This window comes from Chionomys nivalis, chromosome 4, assembly GCF_950005125.1.
Source record: "Chionomys nivalis chromosome 4, mChiNiv1.1, whole genome shotgun sequence".
Classification (NCBI taxonomy): domain Eukaryota; kingdom Metazoa; phylum Chordata; class Mammalia; order Rodentia; family Cricetidae; genus Chionomys; species Chionomys nivalis.
The window spans coordinates 41,320,626-41,346,770 of NC_080089.1; the positions used below are offsets into that span (position 1 = coordinate 41,320,626).

Genomic DNA, 26,145 nt, shown 5'->3' on the forward strand with positions numbered 1-26,145 from the left:
GGCCCTGAAGAGCAATTAAAAGAAATAAAGCAAAGTATTATATTTTAATTGATGTAATCTTCAGGCTCCCAGTGGAATCTGGGGTGACATCTGACTAGAGTTACCCCGGGTATCAGTAGATGACTATTCTGTGAAAGTGCATTTAGGAAGACAAAAAAACCCACAAACCTGAACTCCATTTACATGTATATCCATTCTGAGGGGTGTGTGTGTGTGTGGAGGGTGGAGTTGGCTCAGAGTCCCAGAACTGAAACCTGAAAGAAGTTACCTAGACTTTGCTGGGATCCGAACAAAGAGTAGAAGGGGTGGGGAGTCAAAGGGAGGTAGAGAGGAGGGGGTGGAGATGAGGAGAGAGAAGAAAGGGGCAGAGAAAAAGAGAAGAAGAGGTAGGTGAAGGATAAGATTTAAAGGGGGACCCTAGCTTTATTCTCTTTTAGAGTCTTATACCTAGGCGGTGAGGGGGAGGGCACAGGGATCACACTTCCCAAATCCAAACAGCTCTCACCCATCACTAACATTTCAGGGTTTGTTTTATTATAAATATTCCAGTCGAAGAAAGATAAACAGACAAGAAAAAAACCTACTTTATATGGTACACAGATTCAGATAGAAAACACAGGATGGGAAAGAAAGCTAATGAGCAATGGATCAAACGTGGAGGAGACAAACCATGAACCAGAAACAGTTGGGAGTAGATGCACACAGCAGCAACTGGAGGGAGGCGCAGCAATGGAGTTAGGAAAGCTGCCTAGTGCTGTCTATCTCATCGCTATCCCACGAAGGGAAGGAAACAGACGCCACAAATGATGCTTGGGAACGCTGACTTCACTAATCCATTAAAAAAAATGTCTGTTGATCAAGATATCTCACTCATAAAAACGAGTTTTGTTTTGTTTTTTAAAAAACAACCCTTCCTGTCCAACATGTGATCTGGCAGAGGGATTCTGGAGTGAGAAGCCTGGGAAAAGGGCTGGGAGCTAGAGCAGCTGCGACACCACTGGGGTCTGCTGGCCATCAGACGTTAAGTGCCCTTCCCACCAAGTCTGTGTTTCTCCACAAAGTATGGCAAAAACAAAAACAAAACCTCAAGTGTCCCACACAGCTTGCTGCCATTGGATAGTTAAAGAGAAAAATGAAAAAGGATTCGGGGTTACCAACAAGAGGTCTGCTTAGGACTGACAGGGCACCTCTTAGATGACTGAGAAGAATCGAGGTTAGAGCTTGTCCCCGGGGTAAGAAGCAGCCCCGGCACAGAGAGAATGCCAACCAATCCAGAAGGCAGAACCAGGGGATTCGGCTCGGCATCTTCAAAAACGTCTTTATTTTAGTACATTCGGAACAAGAGCCATGTGAAGTCAGCTCGACTCCAGGTGACGGTGGTGAAGGTGGAGTCACTGGCCACTGTCCAGCCTTCTCTTGGAACTGTTGGAGTTTACAGTCAGGAATTGCATAGAGTTTGTTTGCCACCAGAAAATGACGATTCTCCATGAAATTCTGATGACACACACATCCGTCGGCTCCGCAGAAGTCCTGGTCCTCTCATCAGGAAAGCAGTCTGGGCCTGGCAAACCTCCAGGCAGAACAGTCCCTGGTTGCCTAGGGGAGTATTGCTGACTCCCAGTCTACAGTAGAGAAGTCAGATACTTCATCCTTGGTCACACAAGGAATGCTACTACCCACACTGAGATCTGGATTTATGTTCCTAGCTCCTCAGTCAGTGACAGGCTAAAAGACTCTGGTCTCTCCCAGGAACTGGGTGAATTGTTGGCTACTTAAGGAAAGTCTTTCTGACTCATAAACATAGGCATGGACACTTGCGCACACACACGTATGGGAGCATGAACACACATACACAAACACACACATACTTGCACCCAGGTTTTATGTCTAGTACCCCCCCCCCAAATCACCCAATCCATAAGAGCCTTGGGGGTAGTGCTTCAGAGGCAGCTACTGAGGTCAGCTGAAAAGAGATGCCATTGTAAAGGGTCTATCATACCAGTGGAGCGGCCCCATCCTCTCTCCTCTCTGAGTAGGACCTTACAGTGAAAGTCAGGACCACAGTATGGAAAAATCACATGCCCTCTCCTTACTCCTTACATAGTGCCCAGCATGCTTTGCATATTCTGTCTTTCTTCTCTTTTCAGAGATGAAAATAGGGAAAGAAAAAGGAGAGTCAGATTAACACTCAGAAACCCGGGCATTTCAAGGTGTCTTCTGGTAGACCACAGGCTAACTGCTTTTTTCTGGCATTTAACAAGTTGGCTTGATAGACTTTCACCCACGGCCCTCTACACTTAGGGAGACCACAAAACACTACATGACATGAGGGGGGTAGGGTCAGCACCTAAAACCCTGTGCACCAGCAACTCCAAAATCAGATAGATAGATAGATAGATAGATAGATAGATAGATAGATAGATAGATATAGATGGATAGATGGATAGATGGATAGATGGATAGATGGATAGATGGATAGATGGATAGATGGATAGATGGATAGATGGATAGATGGATAGATGGATAGATGGATAGATGGATAGATGGATAGATGGATAGATGGATAGATGGATAGATGGATAGAGATAGAGGGGAGAGAGAAGGGGTCAGACCTCCATCCCCCCAACCCACACTCCCCATCCCAAAGCACAAGACAACTGAACCTTAGACCTTGAAACCAAAAGAGACAAAAGAAAAACAGGAAAGAAAAGGACATTAACAAAAATATACAAATTCAGAAAAGAAAAACTTCCCTGTTGGGTTTAATTTTTTTTTTTTCCTGTTAAGAACTAGACCCAGGGTACAATGGCCCCTTCCTAGGGGGGAATTCAACTGATGATGCCATCAATTTCTTGAACTTCCCCGGCCGGGGCTCCATGTTATTTGGGTTTGAAAGAAAGGCCCTCTGGGAGGAGATGGGTCCTTGTGCCCACAAGGGCCAGCATCTCTGCCACGTGGATGCAACGTCCAGATAGACCTGCTCTCCAAAAGGGCGGTATCCTCCTCCTTCTGGAGCATCAGGCTCTGATGCCCTTTGTAAAGTGATTGAGTCTTGAATTTGGAGAGAACGATGTTGCAAAGTCTACCCTCCCGCCTCCCCGCCTGGCTCCGTGGTCCTTCGCGCCACTACTCGGGCTCGCTGCTGTTGGTGGTCTTGTCCCACTCCAGGCTCTCCTCGCTGCGAGCCGGTGATGGTCGCGCCCGCAGGCCCTGGAAGCGGCGGCACTCGGGGCACACGCGAATGTGTGTGCAGCCGCGAGCCACTAGGGCGGCCTCTTGTGCCAGTCTCTGCGCCAGCTGGTCCGGCTCCCCGGCGCCACACAGCTTGCCATTGCTGAGCGTCGCTGTGCCCCGGGGCCGGCGCTCCTCCAGGACCGGGGGTGGGGGTGGCAGGCCTCCAGAGCGCCGCCGCCTGGGGTGGATACTGTCCTGGCACAGGATGATGCTGCGCAGCTCCGTCACCATCTCCTGACACACAGACACCTAAGGGAGACAGTGGAAGTCACAGATAGCCACTCAGAAGGCTTCATGAGTCTCCTGGGGTCTGCAGGCAGAGGGTGTTGGGACAGCCAGTCATCCCAAGTGTGAAGGTTAAATGAAGGCCTCATTCCCACCCCTGTTTAAGGCTCAAAAGCCCACCACACAACCGCCTTCGTTCAACAGCCCTGCCAGATGATGCCCAATCTTTGACCACCTTCAAGGGCAACCTCAGCGTTTTGGGAAAGAGAGGGTACCATTTTGGCACATTTGCACCAACGGCTGCTTCCTTCCACTCTGCTTAGTTTCTACCCCTGAGAATTTCTTCCCTTGACCTCAGGTAAAAGTGGATCTTGAAACCTACTTAAATCCTTCTATATCAGTCTCCCTGGTATTTGAAAAAGTCATCATGTGTTCACTTTGCCTTCAAGCCCAACCATTCCCCTGTTTTTTTTTTTTTTTTTAACCATCAGACCAGTTCAGTTGTCCCGGCTGGAAAGGAACATTCCAGAAATACTGCGGGGAAGGAAGTAGCTGCCTGTTCTTCCCTAGTCTCTCTTTCAGCTCCATCAACATGACATGTCTACCGCTGCCAAAAGCCCACACAGCCTTGGCTTCCTTTTAGCTGTCCTGGGTGAGGTCGCCAGTGGTTGGAGATGATGCATCCTGAAGATCACTGGAGTAAACAACCGCCACTTCTGTAGGACCACAGTCTCCTCGCGTGAAACACCCGGCTCCAGCTGTTCTTCAAAGCTCGGGATATTCCGGAGTTTAGAAAGGCATGACAATGCACCAACACCATGTTATGTTTAACACCCAGTGGGTCTGGGACAAACTCCACATTCAAACACATTGCTGTTTCTACAGCAAAATGTTCGCGTGTTCACACGGAGTGCGATGAAGATGGTGCACATTGATCAGTCTTTGTGGAGGAATGCATATGCATCACACTGACCATTCCTAGTTTTGGGGAGGGGGGGGTCTGAGGACAAGTTGATAAAGAATTGTAAACTTGTTACAATATCCATTTAGAAGATGTGTAGGTAGGAACTCAGGAAATATTGTGTATTTTGTGAAGAACTGACTAGTGAGTATCCCGTTGAGAATTAGAACTTTATCCTGTCTAACTCCAAAGTCCAAGCATTCTCGGTTGAGTTCTCATCTCTGAGGCCAGAAGGACATTTCTGGAGCATGATGGCAGAAGAAGCCTCCTCCTCCTCATGTTCTATCAATGAGGCAAATATTGTGCCAGAGCCACACAGCCAATACAGTTTCCTCTTCATTTCAGCTACTGGGGTAGTCTGAGACTCATTGAATTTCAGGGTAAACCCAGATCCTGCTGGAGCTCTTGGGAGAAACAGGCCATGGAAGCAACTGCACATACAATATGGCCTAACTTTGGCTCTCAGACCTGATTCTAGGCCCATCATTGTCATTAAATAGCAGAAGATTCTTGGCAAATCACTAAACCCCTCTGTGCTTCTAATAATTACTATGGCAACAAAAAGCCCCTGCCACCTGCTTAAAACCATTACATGTGACAAGAATATAACACAATGCATTTACCATCTACTGTGGGTCAAGCATTGTGATTCGTCATGGAAATACAGAGATAACAGGCAGTCCTTACGTTCAAGTAGCTCCATGTCTATAGTTGTCGTAGCCTGGCATCTAAGCACTTTGTGTCAGTGTGACAGTGGTGCTGAGGTGGCTCGATTGACTGCTCGCCCAGGGTAAACGGCAGGAGAGGAAATAGGGAATGTTTCACTGGAAAATGAAAGGCTTACTTGATCAGACTCATGTGGAATATATAAATGCTAGCAGCATTTTAAGGAATGGGCAGAAGGGGAGGGGAACAGAACTGGAAGCAGAAATACCAGGGAACCCAAGAGATCTGATGTTGAACAAGGAAAAGGACAAGAGAGTCTGTGAATGATGGATTCAGACAATGGGCAGGGCCCCTTTATAGGGGTGGAGAGAAGCCATTGGAATGGCGTCAAGAGTTGGGAGGGAGGGAAGGAAAGGAAAAGTAATATTGTTATCAAATGTTGCTGGGCGGTGGTGGCTCATGCCTTTAATTCCAGCACTAGGGAGGCAGAGGTGGTGGAATGTCTGAGAGTTTGAGGCCAGCCTGGTCTACAAAGCGAGTTCTAGTTCTATTGCACAAAAAAATCCTGTCTTGATAGATAGACAGACAGACAGATAGATAATCAAATACCGTTAGCTCAGGAGAAGGCTTGTATAAGGCAAGGCGAGAGTGACATTACTACTCTTTAAAAGTAACAACTGGTACAGCTGTGGATTTTGGAAAGAGGGTAAACAGAAGCATAGAGGAGAGAGTAAGGTGCTAGAGTGGATGAGCAGTGGTAGGAGCAGGCAGAGGCATTGTGGGGATAGTGTACCCTGCTGCACTGGCAGTGGCAGCTGGAAGATCCAGAGCTGAGAGGCTAATGTAATGAAAAAGAGAACAAGTCTCACAGTGCAATTAACATGCAAAAATTTTTGCATTTTCCATGGGGAGGGATGGAGGACCAATGGGACAAAGCATTCTTGGGCATCCTCCTGTGGAGGGATGGAGGACCAATGGGACAAAGCATTCTTGGGCATCCTCCCGGTGGAGGGATGGAGGACCAATGGGACAAAGCATTCTTGGGCATCCTCCTGTGCAGGGATGGAGGACCAATGGGACAAAGTATTCCTTCTTCTCAGACTTTTCATGGGTGCAAAATAGATATTAACCCAGCCTCTAAGCCACAACTAGAGAATTAAATCTATTAAAAATTCCTAAGACAGAAGATGAACTTTTGGTTCCTTTAAGTTGGGATATCACTGAGAGTTTTCACCTGTACCTACAGGCAAAGACAGTCAAAATGTAAGGTTTGAGGTCATATTTCACATGAATGACCTGGTACTTTTACCCATCCCCCCCAATACTATATAGTTTGTTGTTTATAAAACATCTTTCCTCACATATTAATTTAATGGCTGTGTCAAAGAAAAATATGGAGCCCTTTCTGTGGTTGCACAATCAACACGTGACAGTGTCTAACCAGATCTTTTACTCTGGAGACTAAAATTGTTCCCACTGTCCTGGCCTGTGTGCCCTCTGGGTGTATGCTGTCTGAAGTGCGTGCAGAAGTCAGTGAGTCTCACACTGCTGTCGGTGGTATGTCTTTGGAAGCCATTGGAAACTTACCTCAGATGCTTCTGAGTGTCTGAGAGTCCACAAAAACTCCAGCATAGCCATGAAAATGGCCACTATTAAGCCACAAATAAGAACCACAAAGATTCCACCAATATTCTCCATTCCCAGGCCTGGAAGAGAGTGATAAAAAGTACAAGTTACTTGGAAAGAGTGGGAAGACCCACCGCAGCAATGCAGAAGTCACTTCAACAACCAGAATGGAGTCTTGGAGATGGTCTCTCAGACTCATTCATTCCTGGAAAAGATTTAATTCATCATTTGAGGAAAGAAGCAGGGTGGTTGCAGTAAATCGGGGCAAGGAGACAGATCTGTGAATGAAGGAGACTGGAAAAACCACGAGCCTGCACTAGGCTGGGAGCTGAGGACTGTGTTAGGGGAAAGGGACAGCCCAATCTGATTTAGTTCATAACGACACGACACCAAAATACCTTAAATTCTAAAACTTCTGCCTTATCTTCCTCGCAGTGTGTTTTGGTATATAAGGATATAGAAAGAATTGTGCTTGCCAGAGTCAGATTATTATAGGTTGGCCATCCTTAATCCAAAACTCTGAAGCCTGAAGCTTTTGAGCAGAAAAATAACAATGCTCCAATTTAAATTTCAGGCAACATGGTTAGATTTTCAGGATAGGGGTTGCTCAGCCAGCCAGTCTTCCAAAATCCCAAATCTCCAAGCTCTGAAATAATGCTGAACCTGGATATTTGGGAGAAGGGACTAAAATGTTAGCTTATTTCGGAAAGTAAGACTTTTCCCCTACTGGAATAATGCATCCCCAACTTGGCTGTTATCAGAAACTCCTGGGAAACCCGACATAGAGACCGCCAGCCCTTTCTCAAGGCCTAAGAAATCAGCATATCTGAAGCAGACTCTGTATTTAATTATTATTTTTATACCTACTTATTTGGGTGTCAGTGCGTGTGCTCATACTTCCAGCATATGTGCCCCGAGCACAGCTGGACGTTGAGGAGCAGCCCTCTCCCTCTGCCATGTTAGGCCTGGGAGTCAAATGCAGGCCATCAGGCTTGGCAGCCAGCACCCTCACCTGCCGAGCCATTAACTTTACTGGCTCTATATTAGGAACAAGCTTCCCAGGGGAGTTTTCCCCAGCCAGCCAGGCCTACAATGAGTTTGAAATTGTTTTCTTTGGAATCATATATGCATTTTTATTTTCTTTACAGTTGTATCGTACCCTCATTGCCTAGTGAGCTAGCTGAAGATATCTTGATACTTATTTGTAGAATGATCATGGCCATTTTAGTTGCAGCACTAATGATGAGCTTAGCCCCACAACTCAATGCTTTCTTTGGCTGTGGGGAAACCAAACTCATAGACATGTCAGATGGGATGTTTCATTGAAGGGGAAGCATGATCAGGGATCAAAAGCTTCTTTAGTCTAAGAAAGTGATGACCGGGAGGTTTATGTCCTGTACTCTTTGGGGTTATTCTGTGTATGATCTCTAGTTAAGTTGTCATGGGGAATGGGGAGAGTCAGTTTTGTACTTCCTAAGATGCTTCACACAAAGGACCAGCAATCAGATGTAGCTCAGAAAGCTGGCACAATATCCTTACCTGGCTATTTCAAGATGCCTCTGGTTTCCCACCACAAAGGCACAGGTGGGTGTCTGATTTCTTTTTGTTTATTTGTTTTTGTTGTTGTTTTAACAACACAGCGCAGTGGCATTCTCTGCCTAGCTGACGGTCCACTTCCAGTGGGCCCAAAGCCTCACATAAGCATACATCATAGAGACCATGCACTCTGGTCTACAGATTCCCATAGTCATCTCTTCCAAATCTGCACCAATCAATGCAGGGGCCTCTATCTTGATTAATCTAAGACTGAGGATCTTAAACATAAGGAGGAAAGTAGTTAGGGTTCATTTGACTACCAGCTTCTCTCACCTGGGCCACGAGGGACAGAAAGCATTATAAAAATATCAGGATCCACATGGATGAGGGGATGGAATGTACAGGGGCTCTTAAGGAAGAATGGGTCTATCCAAGGGTCTGGGCCTCACTCTATCACCTGTGCCCTGTGGCTGAATTCCCACCCCCCCCCCCCGTCAGTCACCTCCCAACCCTTCCCAACTTCCCCTCACCACTGGCTCTTTCCAGTTGACATCTTTCCCTTCTCAGATCCCGACTGTTCTCCCGCTTCTCTATCACTGTGAACCTTCTGAAGAGAGCTGTCTGTTTCAGCGTTATTCTGGGTCTCTTTAAAGGTTCTTAAAACACATCTGGAGATTCTGTCCCACACAAAAGCAGGTAGAAGAAAATCCACCCAACATCATGCAACTAAATGCATTTAAACTTTTCTTTTTTTGCTTTTGGTTTCATGGAGGAGAAATTTCCAGTTGGCTGTGATTTCTCAGCCATCACTGTGCATACAAGGGAATGTTTGCAAAATGAGAAAATCTAACCCACAAATCGTGTCTAAATGTGATGCAACTTTATGAATATTAAATTTAAAAATTAATGAAGTTGGAACAATGTTCCACTTTGGAGATATTTAATTAAACATGTCTTAATTTAATTTTTGCAAGTTTTCTTTGTGCATTGGGAAGCCAATATTTTTTTTCAGACCTCAAACATAATTTTGAACACCTGAGAAGCTTTTAGACCCTGGATGCTATACCTGAAGGAGAAAATGAATTCGCCAATCCAGATTTACTTCTGCTAGCTCTAGTTAACCCGCTCTCTCGAATGTGACGTTGTCTTGCCCCTCTGAAATCACTCCCCATGTTTTTTTTCTTAGCTCCTGGAAATTTCCTATCTTACACAACCTCTCTGAGCAGTGACACTGTCAATCACACTCCCTTTCATGGCTCTTTATGAAACCACAGCTCAACGCTCTCTCCTGGCCTCACCAGGAGTGACTTGGTCTTGGTCTCTTGCCTCTCCTCCAAACACTGGCTATTACCAAGTTTATCCTAAACAATCTCCTTATCCAGCCCACCACCTTCAAGTGCTCCCCAACCCTTGCCTGAACTATTGCATCAATTTCAAAATAATGTCCCCGCATACAGCCATTTCCTGTCCAACTCTACCCTCCATGAAACCCATCTTTCTGAAATGGAAAACTTGTGACATCATCTCTAGCAATGCACAACTATTTGCATTTCCCAGAATGCTCTCCGTGCGCCTATCTATATTCTTTGACTTCTCTTAAGCACTTCTGTGGCTTTGTGTCTGAAATATTACTCATGGGCTCATGGATTTGAACACTTGGTCTCCAGCTGGTGGCGCCATTTGCAGAAGGCTATGGAACCTTTGGGATGTGGGGCTCAGCTGGCAGAAATGGGTCACTAGCAGGTGAGGCCCCTCTGGTTCTGACAGGCCTCTCGATGCTTCTTGTCTGGCTGCCATGTGAATGTGTACCACTTCAAACATTTTAAAGCACCAGTGGACGGAATGCTTTTCCCGCCACAGTTTGGAATCCCCTGAAACTGAATCAAATTAAAACCCTCCTCCCTAAAGATGCTTCTGTCAGTTTATCTGGTAAAGCACTACAAAAATAACTAGACCAGAGTGCGCGCGCGCGCACACACACACACACACACACACACACACACACACACCGAGCTAGCCTGACCTTTTATCACTGAACTTCAGGGCCACTTTATTTTGGTGGCTTTTCCAATCATACACAACTCTGTCAGGTCTATAGCTTTTATGCCTTAGTAGTAACACATTGTGTATCATTCTAATTAATAATAATCACACAATAATCACATGTTTAAGTTTATGTATCTAGATTTCCCATTAGATCAAGTTCATTGGAAAGGACTCTCTACCTCACGATCATGGGACATGGCACATAAGAGGTGCTCAATTAAAAAAAAAAGTGACCAGAAAGGACTGGAAGGTGGCTAAACAGTTAAAACTCTTGCCCCGTGCAAGCAAGAGGACGAGAGTTCAGATCCTAAGAACCACATAACTGTGCCAGGTGAGTATAACTGTTTGCCTGTAATCCCAGCCTTGGAAGGAAAAACTGGCTAGCCAGACTAGCGGTATTTGTGAGCTTTGGGTTTGAGAGACCCAGCCTCAAGAAAAAGAAAGTAGAAAAATGATCAAGGAAGATTCTAGAGACCAGCCTCGGAGCCTTCACATACACACACACGCAGGCACTCATGCACCTACACTCCTGCAAACACACACATGCACATGCATGTTCACCATATAGACCTACACACAAGAGGAAGAGAAACAAATGGCTAGAAGGAAGGAAGATAGACAGCCCCATAGAGGCCTACGTTGCCCAAAACCCCGGATTCACACTGTGATCCATAGCCAGCTCCTCATCAAACGTTGCATGTGGTAACTGCAAACTGGCAGCTCTCAGCGGGGGCTCCAGGTAGGAGGTCCAGAGCTTCTGTAGGGGCAGAGCACTAACCTGGCTTACTCCATGACACAGACCTCCCATGTCGGATAGGGGTTGGGGCAGGGGAAGAAAAGAACATGTGATCTATACTGGGATGACTGGGACTGTGATTTGGTCTGGACAAGCTTCAGAAGGAGTAAGGTTTTAACAGGATGCTGGTAGAGGCCCCGAGCCACCTTAACAGCCCCAGTCTCTCTTTCCCAGCGTCTCGATTTTCAAGGCCCACCTGTTAATCATGGGTGTTGGCTCTCACATGCCAACTCCAGGCCGAGTGGCCTCTTCCTCCTCTTCAGAGCGAGGCTTGTATACCAGCCATGCCTTTAGGAAGTCATTGGAAAGTTGAAGCAAGAATAGATTGCTGGCAGAGTGAGAACTGAGAAACAGATGAAGGAGGGAGGGGGAGGGGCGCCTTCAGAGAGTGAGGCCCGTTCTGTCTAACACTGGCATCAGTCATCCCCCTAGAAGTCTAATGCCTTGCACAGAACACAGCCATCCATCAGCAGAGGCTCAGGAAGACTATGCTCCAGCCTGCAAGGTCCCTGCTGCCCTTACAGATGCCCCAGCACCTGCAAGAGGGACCAAGAAGCCATCTAGTCACTGCCTCTCTCGCCTTCCGTGGATGGGATGGTGTATAAGCCACCCAGACAGACGGCTTTAAAACTGGGCTTTCCTCCTGACACTCTGAGCCTGGGCCTCGGCTGTGCTTCAGCCATCAGCGCGCATTAGCTGAAACAGTCTCAGACTCTCCTCGCAAATCCCTGGTCGGGGAAATATTAACTCCGGTGTCACTCACGGATTGCCCACAGATCCAAATACTGGCTCCCAAATGCAAATGCATTATTTTCATTGTCTTTGGAACTAAGAAAGGGAAACAGACTTTATCAGAAGATACTGCAGTGAAGAGTCTTGGGTCTCATCCACTTACCTACCCCTCCCTCTATTCTACCTAGCTAAGCACTCCTCAGATTTAGATTCAGGTAGACTTAGCTCCTAGCCCTCAAAACCCTCACTGAGTTCTGAGCAACAGTGCGTCACTCTGCACGCGAGACATGCTGTGTGAGACATGCTGTTCTCTTTTGGAACAATGGTTTGTGGGTGGGTGCGGGTTAACTACACAGTGACAGGTATAGAGAGAGGACAGACGAGTGTACTAATCTCAATAAGTGACATCCTATGTTCTCTTCGATGCTGATCAACAGATCTTTATGGTGCATTTTCCAGGAGCTGGCCACTGTGCTCGGTCCAAAGCTCCAGGCAGCATCAGCATCTGATATAAACATAGATTCTTGGGTCCATATGGCTCTCAACCATTTTGGAGGCACATCCTCCTACAGCCATGTGGCTATATCAGATGGGGCTGTCGCCGCGGGATTCTTTGTTGTAAACAGCAGCTCCTCCTCTAGCATGTATAGACTAACCTACAAGACCTTCCCAGCAACTCATCAAATCTGCGTGGCTCCACACTATGAGGCAGAGAGCCTGCCACGTCTGCTTGCCCTCACTCTGACATCTTTCACTGATTTCTAGTAGATTCTGGAAAGGGTGGTTAGAAAAATATAAGGAAAAAAGGGACACAAGACAAAAGAAGCATTTGAGAAATTTTGCTATGTATTAAAATACATTCTGGGAGAGGTACTTCATAACGTCCCGTGATGCAAGCTGAGGCATCTCACTTTCCAAACCACTTGCAATCTCCTTCAATTATTAAACTGGCTAGAAAGGAGACTGACTCTTCCCACTGTATAATAAGAACATAAAAAGGCAGAGAGTTCGTTTTGTGCAACTTTCCCTAGCTAGCAGGGAATTTCTAAATAAATCTACTGGTAAAGCTATGTTCTCTGGAACTATAAAGCCATTCTTTATGAGTGTTTACTAGTTCTAGAACAGGCAAGGTTCAGTGCTGATGATTTTAACTTTGCCCTTGACAACTATTTTAACTCTGACTTTATAGTTGCCCTTAACAACTTGTGACTCCATTTTCCTGGCAAAGAAACAAAAGTGCAGAATTCAGATCATTGCCAGAGGTTCCACACCCAAACCCAGGTTGAAAGCAGAGCCTTCAGCCTTCACACCACACCGACCCTCCCATTGCTCTGTGATCACTCAGACCATACTACATGCTTACAGAACTCAACTGGTATCCTGAAAACTGGTTCTATTGCCCAGAACATCCAAGGTCATAAGGATGAGGGATTCTGCACACAGGCTACAAGCTCATATCAGGAACCCTTTCTCTCTGTAGAACTTGACATCAGATGTTTGAATCCAAGTGTTGGCTTAACGGCTCAGTTTCCAGAGAGAGGTGAGTATAGTCTTCAGAACGGCTGCCTTCCTTGGTTTCCAGCTGGTCGGGTCACCATTCCCTGTTTCCATTCGTGCTCTGTTTTCTGCCCACCCTCTGGAGGGTCTCCACCTCCCAGTACTCAGTATGACTTGCTTAGGAAGGGTCTTCCTGGAAGTATTTCTCTGAGCTGCTGTCAAACTCCCAAAGTCAGGTTTCTACTTTCAGAGCTTTCCAAAGAAACCAGAGAGCCAGGATAACCACACTGGGCCTCTGAGAAGAAAGAGGGAGGGAAGCATCCCCAGAGTCCCCACCACCACCACCTACACCTCTCTCGCTATGATGTCTCATGCTTTTATTCCCACTGTGCCAGACAGCAAACTTCCTATTATCCAAGGGCTCTGAAAGTCGACAGCACTGCCCCTTTGCCATTCTTGAAAGGGGGCCCCGATTTTCACAGCCTGGTGGAGTATTTGTCTTCCTTTGAAGCCCTGATTATGAGCTCCTGTTTTTCAAGATAAAGGTATTTAATTTCCTTGGAGTTCACCCATCACCTTTGTCTAGCAATTGTTTTGTGAAGCCTTTGGTAATCCAATCCCCTTGCATGGGGATGCTGGCATCTTCCAGTGGCTAGCAAGGTTTCCTTTCATAGGAGCTGAGTGAGAAAATAAACAAATAAAATACGCGTTTTTTGAAAAAAGAAAACCAAAGAGAATGAAAACAGCCTGAAATGGAGCCTGGGCTTCTTTTTGCTGGTTGGGAGGGGGAGGGGGAGGTTGCCAGTCTCGGCCATCTTATTTCTCAGTGTTTGCAGGAAGGTAGGTGGTCACCAAGATCCGGATGGAAACAGCGAGAAGAGGTTCTAAAGGGAAGGGGGATGTTATTGCACACACAAGAGCCAAAAACGGCCTGTTGAGAAGGCTTGAGAGAGGAGGCATCCTGTCAGCGTTAGAACTCGTCTTGGCCTTGGTGTCACGCTGTAATTCTGGATTAAAGTGGAGTAAGCTTCAGTTCCTTTTCTTTGAAATTTTGTGCATTTTAATAGAATAACAAAGCAGAAAGGGATTATTACATTAGGCCCCGGCATGTTGTCTGGTACATTTTAATTGAAACCGAAGTGCCGGCAGTTACTGTCAGTTTCAGAGGTCTCTGGGGAAAAAAGACCACCCTCCTATTTCGCTTCACTCCCATCTCCCTGCTTATTCCATAGTCCTCTCATTCCTTTAGGCACACGTGAAAGCCAACCAGTGCAAATTATAAAAAGAAAGATGACCCAAGAGCTGTTGGGGAAAGCAAATTAAGACTCCTGCTATTTGAGACACAACAGGAAAAGCTCCCATGGCTTGACTCCTGGTGGCCATTTAAAGACTTAAAGAAGAGATCTTTTGGGTCACGCTGCTCCTTCGTGTCTGAGTCCTCTGATCAGTGAGTTAGATGCTGTAGTAAGTGCAATGGCTAATTTGTCAGAAAGAAATGAAGCTAAGACACCTCCAGTCTTGGGCCAGAGCTTCCAGCATGGCCTGTAAGAGGTGATGTGGGGATTTTGCTTGGCCAAGAAGGCTTTGCACATCTCTGGATAATTTGTGTCTGGATTTCAGCCAGGGCAGAAGAGGGGCCACTGCATGAACTGGCCCTGGTTGCTACGGCGGGTAGCCGACACTGTGCGTGTGGGAATATGCACAGCATCCTCCACACAGACCTGCTCCAGCACCTTGGCTCTCACTGCAGTGCTCGCTGCTGTGTTCCAAAGAACATTGCAAACGCAAGTTAGTGTTGGCAGACTCATAGGACCCAGGCGTCTTCTGAGGCACAGTAACCCGGGCAGGGTGACTCCTCTGATAATTTCCTTCTCATCTGTTCGGTTCTGTCCTCTATGCCAGGGAACACTTGGTCCCCATGAATAACATGGAGAGGGCTCCCGTTCACATCACTTCATCTTTCCCCGTTCCTGACTCCTCTCCCCACCACCACAAACTCCACTGTCTAATCAGCCTCTATAAACCCCTGGGGAATGGGGAAGCCTTTCCAACCACTGTGGGATCCCTTTATTTTCCCACAAATAAACCGAAATTCTACCTCAACCTTCAATTATCACTCCAGTGCCAAACGCAGACTTCTTGGTAAATTTGGGCTTAAATTCAGGTAAAACTCTCCTCTCCTTCTCCTTTTTCACTAGGTAGACCTTGATCTTAGGATGGGAGGGCACCACAATGTTTCATAGAAAATGTGTGGGCATTTCATCTTCCATTCGCTACACTCAAATTTCCAGTATTCTCATCTGAAGCCCTTGGAAACTTCAGGCCTTCTGTTTTCTCTGTCGTCAGCCTCCACGGGTCTTCCCATGCTGCTATTCTGTCGTGGTGTGTCAAATAATTCTGGGATTTCCCAAACTCTAAAAGTGGCAAAAAAGATCTCCTTGTAGCTCTTGCAATCCTCAGCTCCTTCTGGAAGTGACAGCTGTTGTGGATGTCAACATGGGGGCAGTCTCCTTGACAGGGAAGGGCCACAACCCAGCATGCTTTGGGTGGGCCTCCCTTTCATCCACTTTGCAGTCTTGGTGACTTTGGGTCTTAACCTTTTCTTTTGTTTACTCTTTAACTTCTGCCATCAGCTTTAGGATCAATTCCCTTCTGTGTGCAGCAAGAAAATGTCTACATTCCAAAATACTTCTCTAGCAGACCCAGATTCTCATCCTCCAACAGCAACATGTCTGCTCCGAGTATGTGGAACTTGTTTTGGACTGTGCTTCTTGCAAGGCAATAGCTGTCTTTTGGGACCAGAGATGCTCTCCAAATGACCTCTGAGATCACACACAGGACCAGCTTTTGTGATTCCACAGTAGCTTACTCTAGAACCTCTGACACCTTCAGCCACCTTTCTCAAATCGGTCCATATGTTGAAGCAAGGCTTCACCCATCCCATAGGAGCCCCTTGTGTTCCCTTCTCTGCAGATTCTGACCTCCATCTTCTTCCCTGTGGTGCTTATTTGCCTGCAATGCCCTCTTCACACTGTCCTTACCTGCTCAGGATCTGGGCAATTCTGAAATCTAGTTTTTTATATCCAATCTGTAATCACGTCCTGATCTTTTCCTCTGTATTTCCCTCACAGTTTTCTTCCAAAAAATAACAGTTAGTCCCCTCTGCACTCACCCTCAGCCTTCCACTGTAGTCTGGCAAATACCAGGACTGTTTGATAATCTTCCCTGAAACTTCAAGTTTCTTAATGGTCTCCGAGACTGTCTTATTCCCAGGAACAAGATCGCTCATTGTCCCTCAGTATCACTTGTTAATTTGATGACTGACTGGCTATAGTTGGAAATTGAACGCTTGCAGGCAGACAACAGAACAGACCAGACCATCCTGGAATTCTGAGAGTAGCATGGCACACATTCCAGTGCAGATTAATAATGGTTGGGATGCCCTGGCCTTTCCTACAAACAGAACCCTGTGCTCTCTAGTCTCAGATTTACGTTCCCCGCAACTCTATAGTATGCTGGTTTCTGTATTCATCACATACACAGAAGCGAGCTAGGCAGCATTAACCAGATACCTATGTTCACAGATTAGTAGTGGGTGGAGATGAGATTCAAATGAGGGATTCAAATTGAATCAAATGAGGGATTAAAATGGGGCCAATGCCCCGTGTCCACTAATGGTCATTCCCATGGGTGGCTCTGGCCCTTGGGAAAGGAACATCCCAAGGAGTGTGTGTTGTCGTGGCTTCCTAGGAAGGTAGTATTTCTTTTACATTATTTACATTCTGCCCCCTAGAGCCATATTCCAGAGACCTGGCCTTGCCAGATGGAAGTCCACATATAAACACTCGGAAACACAGTGGCTCTCAACATCTTGTGGGGGTAATCACTCATGCCAAAAGAAAGGCAAGTGCTTGCTCTCCTTCATTCTACTCCTTCCAAAGGGAGAACACAAGCAGGCAAATCTGTTGCAGATTTTATCGAGGCTGCAAGTAGACTGCAAGGGTGACCTATGATTTATCATCCAAGTCGGGACATGTTGAGAATATGAGTCATCTAAAAATAACTAACAGGCATCAGTGGGTCTCGCTACAAGAAATCCTAGGTGGTCAGGGACACTCTGCACTGCTTACTGCCCACACAGCCTGTGGTTGCTTCCCATTCAACGCCATGCAGTGTCGTTCCTTTATTCATCATTCTTTCATTCAAGAAAATATCCTGTGCTGGCGCCGGGAAGACAAACCGCGCCCTTATGAAATCTTCACTCCCATAAAGGTGGGAAGTGAACACATAAGCAATAAGCAATACTCTAAGGCAGTGGTGCAGACTAGAAAAAATAAAATAAAATAGGTTAATAGGTTCAGGTGGGAGGGGAAGGAGTCCTGTCTATGGGATCCTGGGGACAGAGTATCACAGGGGAGGGAGCAGGTGTTCTGACTCCAGGATGGACACAAGATGGGGAGGCTTGGGGAGCAGAAATAAAAGAGAGAGTCTAGAGCAATAGATCACACCGGGCCTTGAGGTTCCAGGGAACCTGAAATTTATTCTGAGTGAGAGAGGAAGTTGCTAGAGGGCTCGTGCAGAGGAAATCTGTGGTTTCATTTGCATTTTAAACATGAGTCACTCTGGCCACTGTCAAGTCACAAGAATGGGAAAAAAGGAGATCAGACTATTGCAACCCCTCAGGAGGGAAGCAAGAGGATGGATGTGTCGGTTTGAATGAGAATGTCCCCCAGAAATGCTGGTATTTGAATACTTCATCCCTAGTTGATGATGCTCATTGGGGAGGTTAAGGAAACGTGGCCTTACGGGAAGAAGTATGTCACTGGAGCATGGGCCTTGAGGTTTCAAAGTCGCAGGTCATTCCCAGTTTGTCCCATCTGTTTGGTATTTGCCATTCAAGATGTGTGCCCTCAATTTCTGCTCCTGACACCATGCCTTCATGTGGTCTTTTATCATAGCAATAGACAAGTAGCTAGTACGGTGTAGCTGTGGGCCAGGGTAGACAGTGGCATTGGGATGTGAGAGGAAGATTCAGGTAACATTGCTGCTAGGATCCTGCTCTAGGATCTGTGTGTGAGGGGACACTGGCGCCTACAGCAGAAAAGACTCTGGGATGGGATTGGTCCCTGGCAGCCCACAGTCTAGGCTTTGGTGTCCAAGTGGTCTACAAGCCATTGCTTAAACTTTGGGCAGGAGAACCAGGCCACGTCGGTCCTGTAAAGTAGGACGGAAGCCCCAAGTGTGCTTACCTTTGGCTCTGTGATCTTCCTCCTTGGGGCATTTCCCTCCTTCCCACCACTTTCGCTTCAGAATCTCCAGGCGGTTGTTCTCCTGTAGCTGGAGAATGGCCAGGTCGAACTCATCCCGGAACACTGAGCCTACAGGGACAAAGGGAATCCCGGGCAGGATGTCAGTGTCCTACTAGACACACTGAGCTCCCTGTCCCAGCATACATCCTGGTCATTCTGTTCACTTAAACCCCGGGAGGGGCACAGATAGAGCAGGTGGCACTTGTCCCCAAGATGGTACTGTCTTCTAACTCCATCTTTTCCACTGAAAGAAGGGCCTTCTGGCTTAACAGGCTGCTCAGTTCTTCCACTTCCCTTCCTGCCACATGTCTAACATTGTCATCCTAGGACCAAAGACCCCAGCACAGGCCAAGCAATGGCTTCCCAGACATTTGTGTGCCACCCATCTCCCTGCCTGGCACCCTCACTTTCTAATTTAAAAGGGGCCTATTGGAATTCAATGACCTGCACCATGACACTAAGGCAATTGGGTATAGATCCGCCTATTAGCTTCTAGGAAGCTACCATGTGTGTTCCTATGACACAAAGCTCTCAGTCGGTTGTCCGGCTTCTATCTCACATTAATTCATTTCTTCAGCACTTGTAACTGTTGCTACAATACACTTGACTATTATTTACCATAACCAGCCACCAACCACTGGGAAAAGAGCCAACCAGAGCATCCTCGTGTCCATCCACATACACCAGGTGTCCACATACAGAAGCTAGTCACCAGGTGTCCACAACTCTCATAACTGAGTTAACCAGAGCCTACTTCCCTGTCCATCACCCTGTGTCCCCCCATCAAACGGAAGGCTTTTTTCTGTTGAGTACAATTCTTTTAATAACTTTTCCAATAGAATACAGTCAAGGAGCTTCGATTGGTTCAAGAATTCAGGTTTAACCACACAAGCAGGATTAGATGAAATCAGGGAAAGTTCAAAGACCTACAGCAGGTGAAGGCCTGTGGTCATTAAGAAAAAAAAAAAGCCAAGAGACTTGGAAAACAATTTAGTCGCCCAGTTTGCTTTCCCAAGCATTACAAAGTTCCTGTGTGGTTAGGTGCCTCTGAGAACACCTATGACGTTGGATACAGGGGGAAGCCTGAACAAATCAATGGGGTTTTTCACATTTAATGTGAATAGGAATCACCTGGAGATTTTGTTAAATAGATATTCTGATTCAGTGGGTTTGGGGCAGGACCTGAGATTCTGCATTTCTGACAAGCTCTAAGGTAATACCCAGGGTGCTGGGCCATAGACTGTCCAGCTGCACAACAGTGCCTCCCCTTCTTTAGGTACAACTAGGCTGAGTGACCGCATGACGAGTTTGCAGCTTTGTCATGGCTGTCCATGCACCATCATTTGTAGAATGGGAGTGCAGTGCACACTTTAGTGAATGAGTACATAAACAGGATGCAGATGTGGACAGATGTTAGGCTAATGCCATCGAGATTTAGAGACAGTGTTTCACTGCAACAAGGCACTTCTACCCAAACTCAATGTGCTTGGGGCTGCACTGAAGGCTCTTTTGTTTGCTCCCTGCTGGCTTTCTCAGCTCCAGAGCCATCTGATTTGATTTCCATCTTTCCTTATTATTTCTCTTCTTTTCCCTGGGCCCAACCACATCACTCATTCTGTAGTGATTCTCTCCCTCTTATCTCAGGGGATCTAAATCTTGCCTCACTGGTGGGTTACACAATGTTCTTCCCAGCCTCACTTAAGAACACAGGTCTCTCCACAGTCCCCTGTACCCATCTATCCTGTCCTGTCTAGCTGAGGTCTGTTCTGGAAAGGACTGACTGCATCTGGAGAGAAGCATCCTAGGTTCAAGAAGGCTTTTTTTTTTCTAGTTTATGAGGTTGGACAAGAAGCCTTACTGCTCTAAATCTCAGTTCTATTCTCTGCAGCGTGGGCATAACCAAATCTACCTCTCACATGGCACAGTGAAATGAGAGGACACACCTAAGACAGTATCACGGCAGGTGGAAGTTGAAAGCTTTCCTCTCCATTTTTTCTCCTTGATTATCAATGAAACTTTCTAATACTGGTCTCTTTCACCTCAACTCTGTGTGGTCAAGTTCCCAGGGAAAGGAAGCATTTGACATTTAGGTTAAATTTATTGGGCCACTGGAGTATTACCAAGGTGCACCCCCAGTTCATTTCGTGATCTACCCCACCATCTTGAAAGAAAATGTCAGCTAGTACACTTCCAGAAGAGGCCCATAATCTGTCCTATTAGTGCGCACTGATAATATATGGCTGTAGACAGAGCCTATGAAGGCTTGCCAGTACACAGAATAAAGCCTCCACCTTATACAGCTGCTGGTGTTAGAACTGGCTGTGTTCAGGGATGACTCTCATCATTGCCCAGGCTCATTTGGTTGTTTTTTAATCAATGGTTTAAGAAGTAACTTGCTTTTACCAAACAATACTGGGAACTATAGGAAAAATAAGAAGGACACTAATATTTCCCAAAGAAGACCAAGTACGAGACACCTAGAGAAGGCACCTGAGCAGCTACAGGTCTAACCCTCACAGGGACTCCCTGAGTAAATATGGGAAAGTTAATTCTATTCCGTGGCTAACCAAGGCTGGTTGAGGTTAAAGCATCTATCTAAGGTACCATGGCCAGGTCTCCCTGTCTCCAAAACCATGCTCATTATATTCCAGCCATAAATGAATTCTGCAATTGATAACACTTCCAGTCAGGGAAAGATCAACCCAAGGATGTGAAATGTGACTAACGCGGTCTGCCTGCCAAAGGTCAGAGCTCTCACGTGGTCTCATGCCGCTGCTTTGTGATTCTTCTGCCTGCCGCCTTTTGCAGGAGCATCCTTACACCAGGACAGCTCGACACAGTGCTACGGTCCATGGCCCACATGGAACCACTCAGAGGATGTGTTGAGATCCCTCACTAACACAACAGTTTAACGCATCTCCTTATTTTCTGGTCATGAAGCTATCAGCAAAGCGAATGGTCTTTAAAAAGCACAGCTGCGGCACCATTTTAGAAGCCAAACAACTTACTCTCCTATAACAAAACCAGATGGCACCCAATAAATGCATTGCACACTAGTGCCCACTCTCAATGACCCACAACAAGTGGGAGTAGACAGAGCAGTGAAATCTACAAAGAATTTGAAAGCCACCTCATGCAATCTTGTCAAGAAACTACAAACAACAAGATGTGCTTATCTCAGTGCTTCAAGCTCCTCCTTTGTCCCACTGTTAGTAGAGACGTTGATCAACAGAGAAATGCCAATGTGCTGAAATCCAAGAGACAAGAACAAGGCCTGAAGTGTCTGCTAGGACATCAATACTCTCCAGTAATGAGGGCTGTCCTCTAATGGTGAAGGGATGAAATAACCAGCCAATTAGTTCTTTAATTACTGATTAGGGAGCTGGAGAGAGGGTTGAGTCAGTAAAGAACTTGTGCAAACATGAGGACCTGCATTCAGATCTTCAGTACCCAAATGAAAAGCAAGGCATGGTGGTGCACACCTGGAATCCCGGTGATGAGGAGGAAGAGACAGGGGGGTTGCTAGGATTAGTCTAGCCAAAACAGTGAGCATCAGATTCAGTGAGAGGTCCCATTTCAAAAACGAAAATAGGAAGCAGTTGAGGAAGACATCCAATGTCAGCCTTTGGCCTCCACATGTGTATATGTACACACATGCACGCATGCATACACATACACACACACAAATGCTTGCACGCTCCTACTTAGAAGTACACTTAGAAGTACATGTTTGCTTTTTTTTCCTTACCATAGAAAGCCTACCTAAAGTCACCCTCAACCCTGCTGGTTCTAAAAACAGGAATTAATGGATTCCAGACTGTATTGGGTTTGGGCTACCCTGACCCTGCCTGGAGAAAGCTATACCCAAAGGCTATTCCTCTCCTGCATACCGACTGGCATGCCAATCCCATAGCCCTTGGTGTCCAGCAGGCCCCCAATCTGAGTGAGGTTGCAGTTTCGCTGCCGATAGTACTCATTCATGGTGGACTCCAGCAGGAAGGCGTAGTTGGAATTCAACACCCTGGCAATTCCTTCCTCCGTGCTCTTCACAAACACACTCGGCTGCTTGGAGTACATATAATTCCACATGCGTTGGTAGGTCTGGTAACGAGAATTCTGGGGAAAGATCAGAAAGAAGCAGGGTTGGGAAATGAGACAGGAAATGTTGGCTTCAAGAGGGAGGGAATCCAAGTCTCACTATGTGGGCCCTTCTGCCGCTGTACCCCACATCACAACCAACCACTTTTTCCTTCCTGCTGTCTCAACTCGAGAAGGTCATTACCACTACATAATGGCATTTTTAATAGGAGGTGAGGAAGGGACCGGAAGTACTGTGAAGTCTGCCTCCTGGCTTGGTCACTGGTTCTCATCTACTTCTCATCTTCCTTCAGCACTGACTTCCTCATATCGGCAGAGCTGATGTGCTGGTCATGACCCTTCATTGCCCCTCAGTTTGGGGCAGTGTCCTCAGGTTCATTCAAGACTAATCGACACCCCTTGAAAAAGCAGTGCTGTTGTTTCTACCCATCCTAAGCCAAATGTATCAACTATGCAACCCAAGGTTGGCTTCTGCTTTACAAATAATAACATGACAGAAAGCTGGGGGTCCATCCAAACTCTATTTGTACAACACCTTCCCCTGTCCCCATGCCAACAGGCACCGAAATGCTGACTGGAAGCAGACCAAAGGTCTTGGGCTTATCTCGTGTGAAAATGAGCTTCTTGGGCATTGGGTTGGTTAGACAGCCATGAGCCCCAGGGGAAATCTGCTTCCCTGGAGCTCTCAGAGCATATGAAAGCTGCTATTCTGTGTGGCCTGCTTCTGTCAGCCTTGGTGATAAATCAGCTTGGCTGTCAGTGAACACTAGTCTGTGGCAGAGCCTTCTCCTGAGTCTCACGAGGCAATGTCCTAAAGAACCCAAGAGTGTCTGCACCGGGAACCCGTCAGCCTAGGAGAAATGGCTTCAGGTCATCTTCATTTAGTGTCCCTTAGGTGTTGGTCATGTGCACATTATTTTCGTTAGTGTGAGCATGTGCCTGTGTATATATGTGAGTGTACAGGTGGATTTGAGGTGTCTTCCTTTCTACCCTCCACCTTGTGCTTTGGAGGCAGGAATCTCTCCGATAGGTCTGGGGCTCCCTGATGGGCTATGCTCCTGGAGTATAAACTCTGGCTACTGTTTGTCTCTGCCTCTACCCCAGCCTCAGCACTGGGTTACAGATGAGCATGACCACACCCAGCTTTTTACATGGGCCGCAAAGATCCAAATCCAGGTTTTCATGCTTGGCAGAGCCAGCAGTTTACCCAGGGAGCCACACAGGCCCCATATTATTTTAATCCTGCTTTGTCTGAGTACTAACTATAAAACCCAAGTCACTTTTTAAAATTTAAATGGTCATAACAGCACCATCCTATGCAGTAATGTAAATAAGGCTACACGTTTGATTCACAGCCTATAATGCACATAAAACAAACATGAAACTATTATAAATTTAGAAGGTTCCATCACATTAGTTCTAACATCATCTTAAGCACTAACAGCTGCTCAGCACGACCATTTGGGTTAGGTTGATAGTCATACTCAGTCCCCCTGGGACCTCATTCTGGGGAAATTTGGTGGAACAGGAGAAAACAGAGCCCCACGAAGACCTCTCAGATCCAAAAGAGAGGATGAGATGAACAGAGACATTTCGATCTTGAGCGCAGAAGTTTCTCTACTGCCTTCTGCCCTCCACCACCCCCACCCTCCACGTGGGTGAGCAGCGCATGGTGTTTACTTGGAAGAAAGTCATGCTGGAGCCTCCGTGAATCGTGCCATACTCGATGGTGGTCTGGTCAGCCAGGTCGTCCACTGACTCGATGGGCACTTCCATACGCTGCACAGTCAGGAAGGCGGCCAGGTTGGCCGTGTACGAGGAGATGATGATGAGGGTGAACGCCCACCTATGCAGGAAGAGACCAGGAAGGTATCATGGCCAGGGCACTCCCAGGAGGCTTGTGCCCCCGAGCCCCATCGGGCTATGACCCTGGAGAAAGCAAGTGTCTTTCTTTGAAAGAGATCTCAGCTCTGTGTAGGGAGGGAAGTGAGGCAGGACGTATGATGTCAAGAGACATGAACCGAGTTTGTGGGCATTGACTGGTAGATGAATTGGTTGTGGGGTTCCCCCCCCTTGTTTCAAAAGATGCATGGTCCACGCACACCAGGGTCTGAGGACTACAGGAGATGAACTGGTGAATGAGGTGTGGGCTTTGTGCACATTGCCGTGTGCAGAGTACCTAACATGAGTGACATCCACTGCCTCTGCTAATCCCTACAACCCAAGGAGGCAAACCCACTCTCGAACTGCTGCAAGAAAGCAAAGAGAGGCTCTGGGAAGGAGTTTGATAAATACGGACACGGTCGTACAGAGCCAGTTCTATGACCGTAACCGCAGAAAGTCTTTAACGAAGACAAACTTGTGAAAAGCATCTTTGGACTGCTGAAAGTTGAAACTGGAAATAGCCCGACAATGGGCAAGCTGCTTCAGGCTTTAATGCGTGTTCTATTGACTCGCTCGAATTCATTTGAAATTTGAATAATTCTGCAATGCAGGCAGCGTAGACGCCAAACAGCAGTGTGTTCACTCTGGTAGGTTAAGCAAGATTTTCCCATCTGTTCATTAGCCTAGATCTACAGCAGTACTGCCGTGTGTGTCTGGGACTCAGTCAGAGATCTCAGCATGGATCAGATTGGGCTGGAGAATCACCAATTCCGAAGCCGTGGCGTCTGAATTCACAAGGCTTTACCCAGTATGCAGACAGTGCTGCGCTAATGCATAGTGTTTGTCATGGGACTCAGCAGCTGGTAGCTGCCAGGTGGATTTTTGAAACCAAGAAATCCCATTGTCCCTTTTGTAAGGTTACCAAGAACTCTAGCTTGGATGCCTTCCTAGAGACATACAATAGGACCATCCACCAACTCAATGGGTTCTTATATGCTTGACCACCGGGGCGGTGGGCTGTTCATTTGTTTGTGCGGTTGTTGTTATTCTAATCACAGACCACCAATGAGATAGCAAGGAAAGTCCTGGTCTTTTCTGGGCTTCTTTAGCTAATAAATGGATAACAACACCTGCTCTGTCTGGGGACTGGTGACAGCAAATGAGGTACTATGTCATTTGTGATCAGCAGTCTAGAAAGAACTAGACGAATATGAGCATTAGAGAGATGTAGAGAGGCCTGCAGCTGGTTAGGGGATAAAAATCATCTGGTCACCTCCCTGCTGCTTTCTCAAGAGGTGACCCCTAAGTGACAGGTTTCCTCGCGGTTCAGGACACGCTCTCTGCACCCTCCTTCAGCTCTTTCCACAGTTGGAGGCTGTTTCCTGCGACCATCACTAGACGCAAGCCCGAGTTCGGCAGCAGCCTGATGAGAAGCAGGGTTAATGTACCCTGAATGTAGACATGGCCCTAGAGCTGTCTGGAGTTTCTCTCAGGCTCATAGCCACACTGGCGCCTGCTCTTTCCTGGCTGGCATG

At 46.7% G+C, this 26,145-nt stretch overlaps 1 protein-coding gene across 1 annotated transcript in view; it reads right to left on the minus strand.

Annotated features, from left to right (window-relative positions):
• Nucleotides 1-601: 601 nt before the first annotated feature.
• Grik4 (glutamate ionotropic receptor kainate type subunit 4) overlaps nt 602-26,145 on the minus strand; it is a 430,445-nt gene continuing 404,901 nt past the window's right edge. The window contains exons 17-21 of the mRNA XM_057767783.1: nt 24,407-24,572; nt 22,519-22,744; nt 18,569-18,697; nt 6,674-6,792; nt 602-3,483 (exon numbers count right to left, since the gene is read on the minus strand). Coding sequence (XP_057623766.1) covers nt 3,127-3,483; nt 6,674-6,792; nt 18,569-18,697; nt 22,519-22,744; nt 24,407-24,572 — 997 coding nt within the window. The 3' untranslated portion in view covers nt 602-3,126. The remainder of the gene's footprint in view (nt 3,484-6,673; nt 6,793-18,568; nt 18,698-22,518; nt 22,745-24,406; nt 24,573-26,145) is intronic.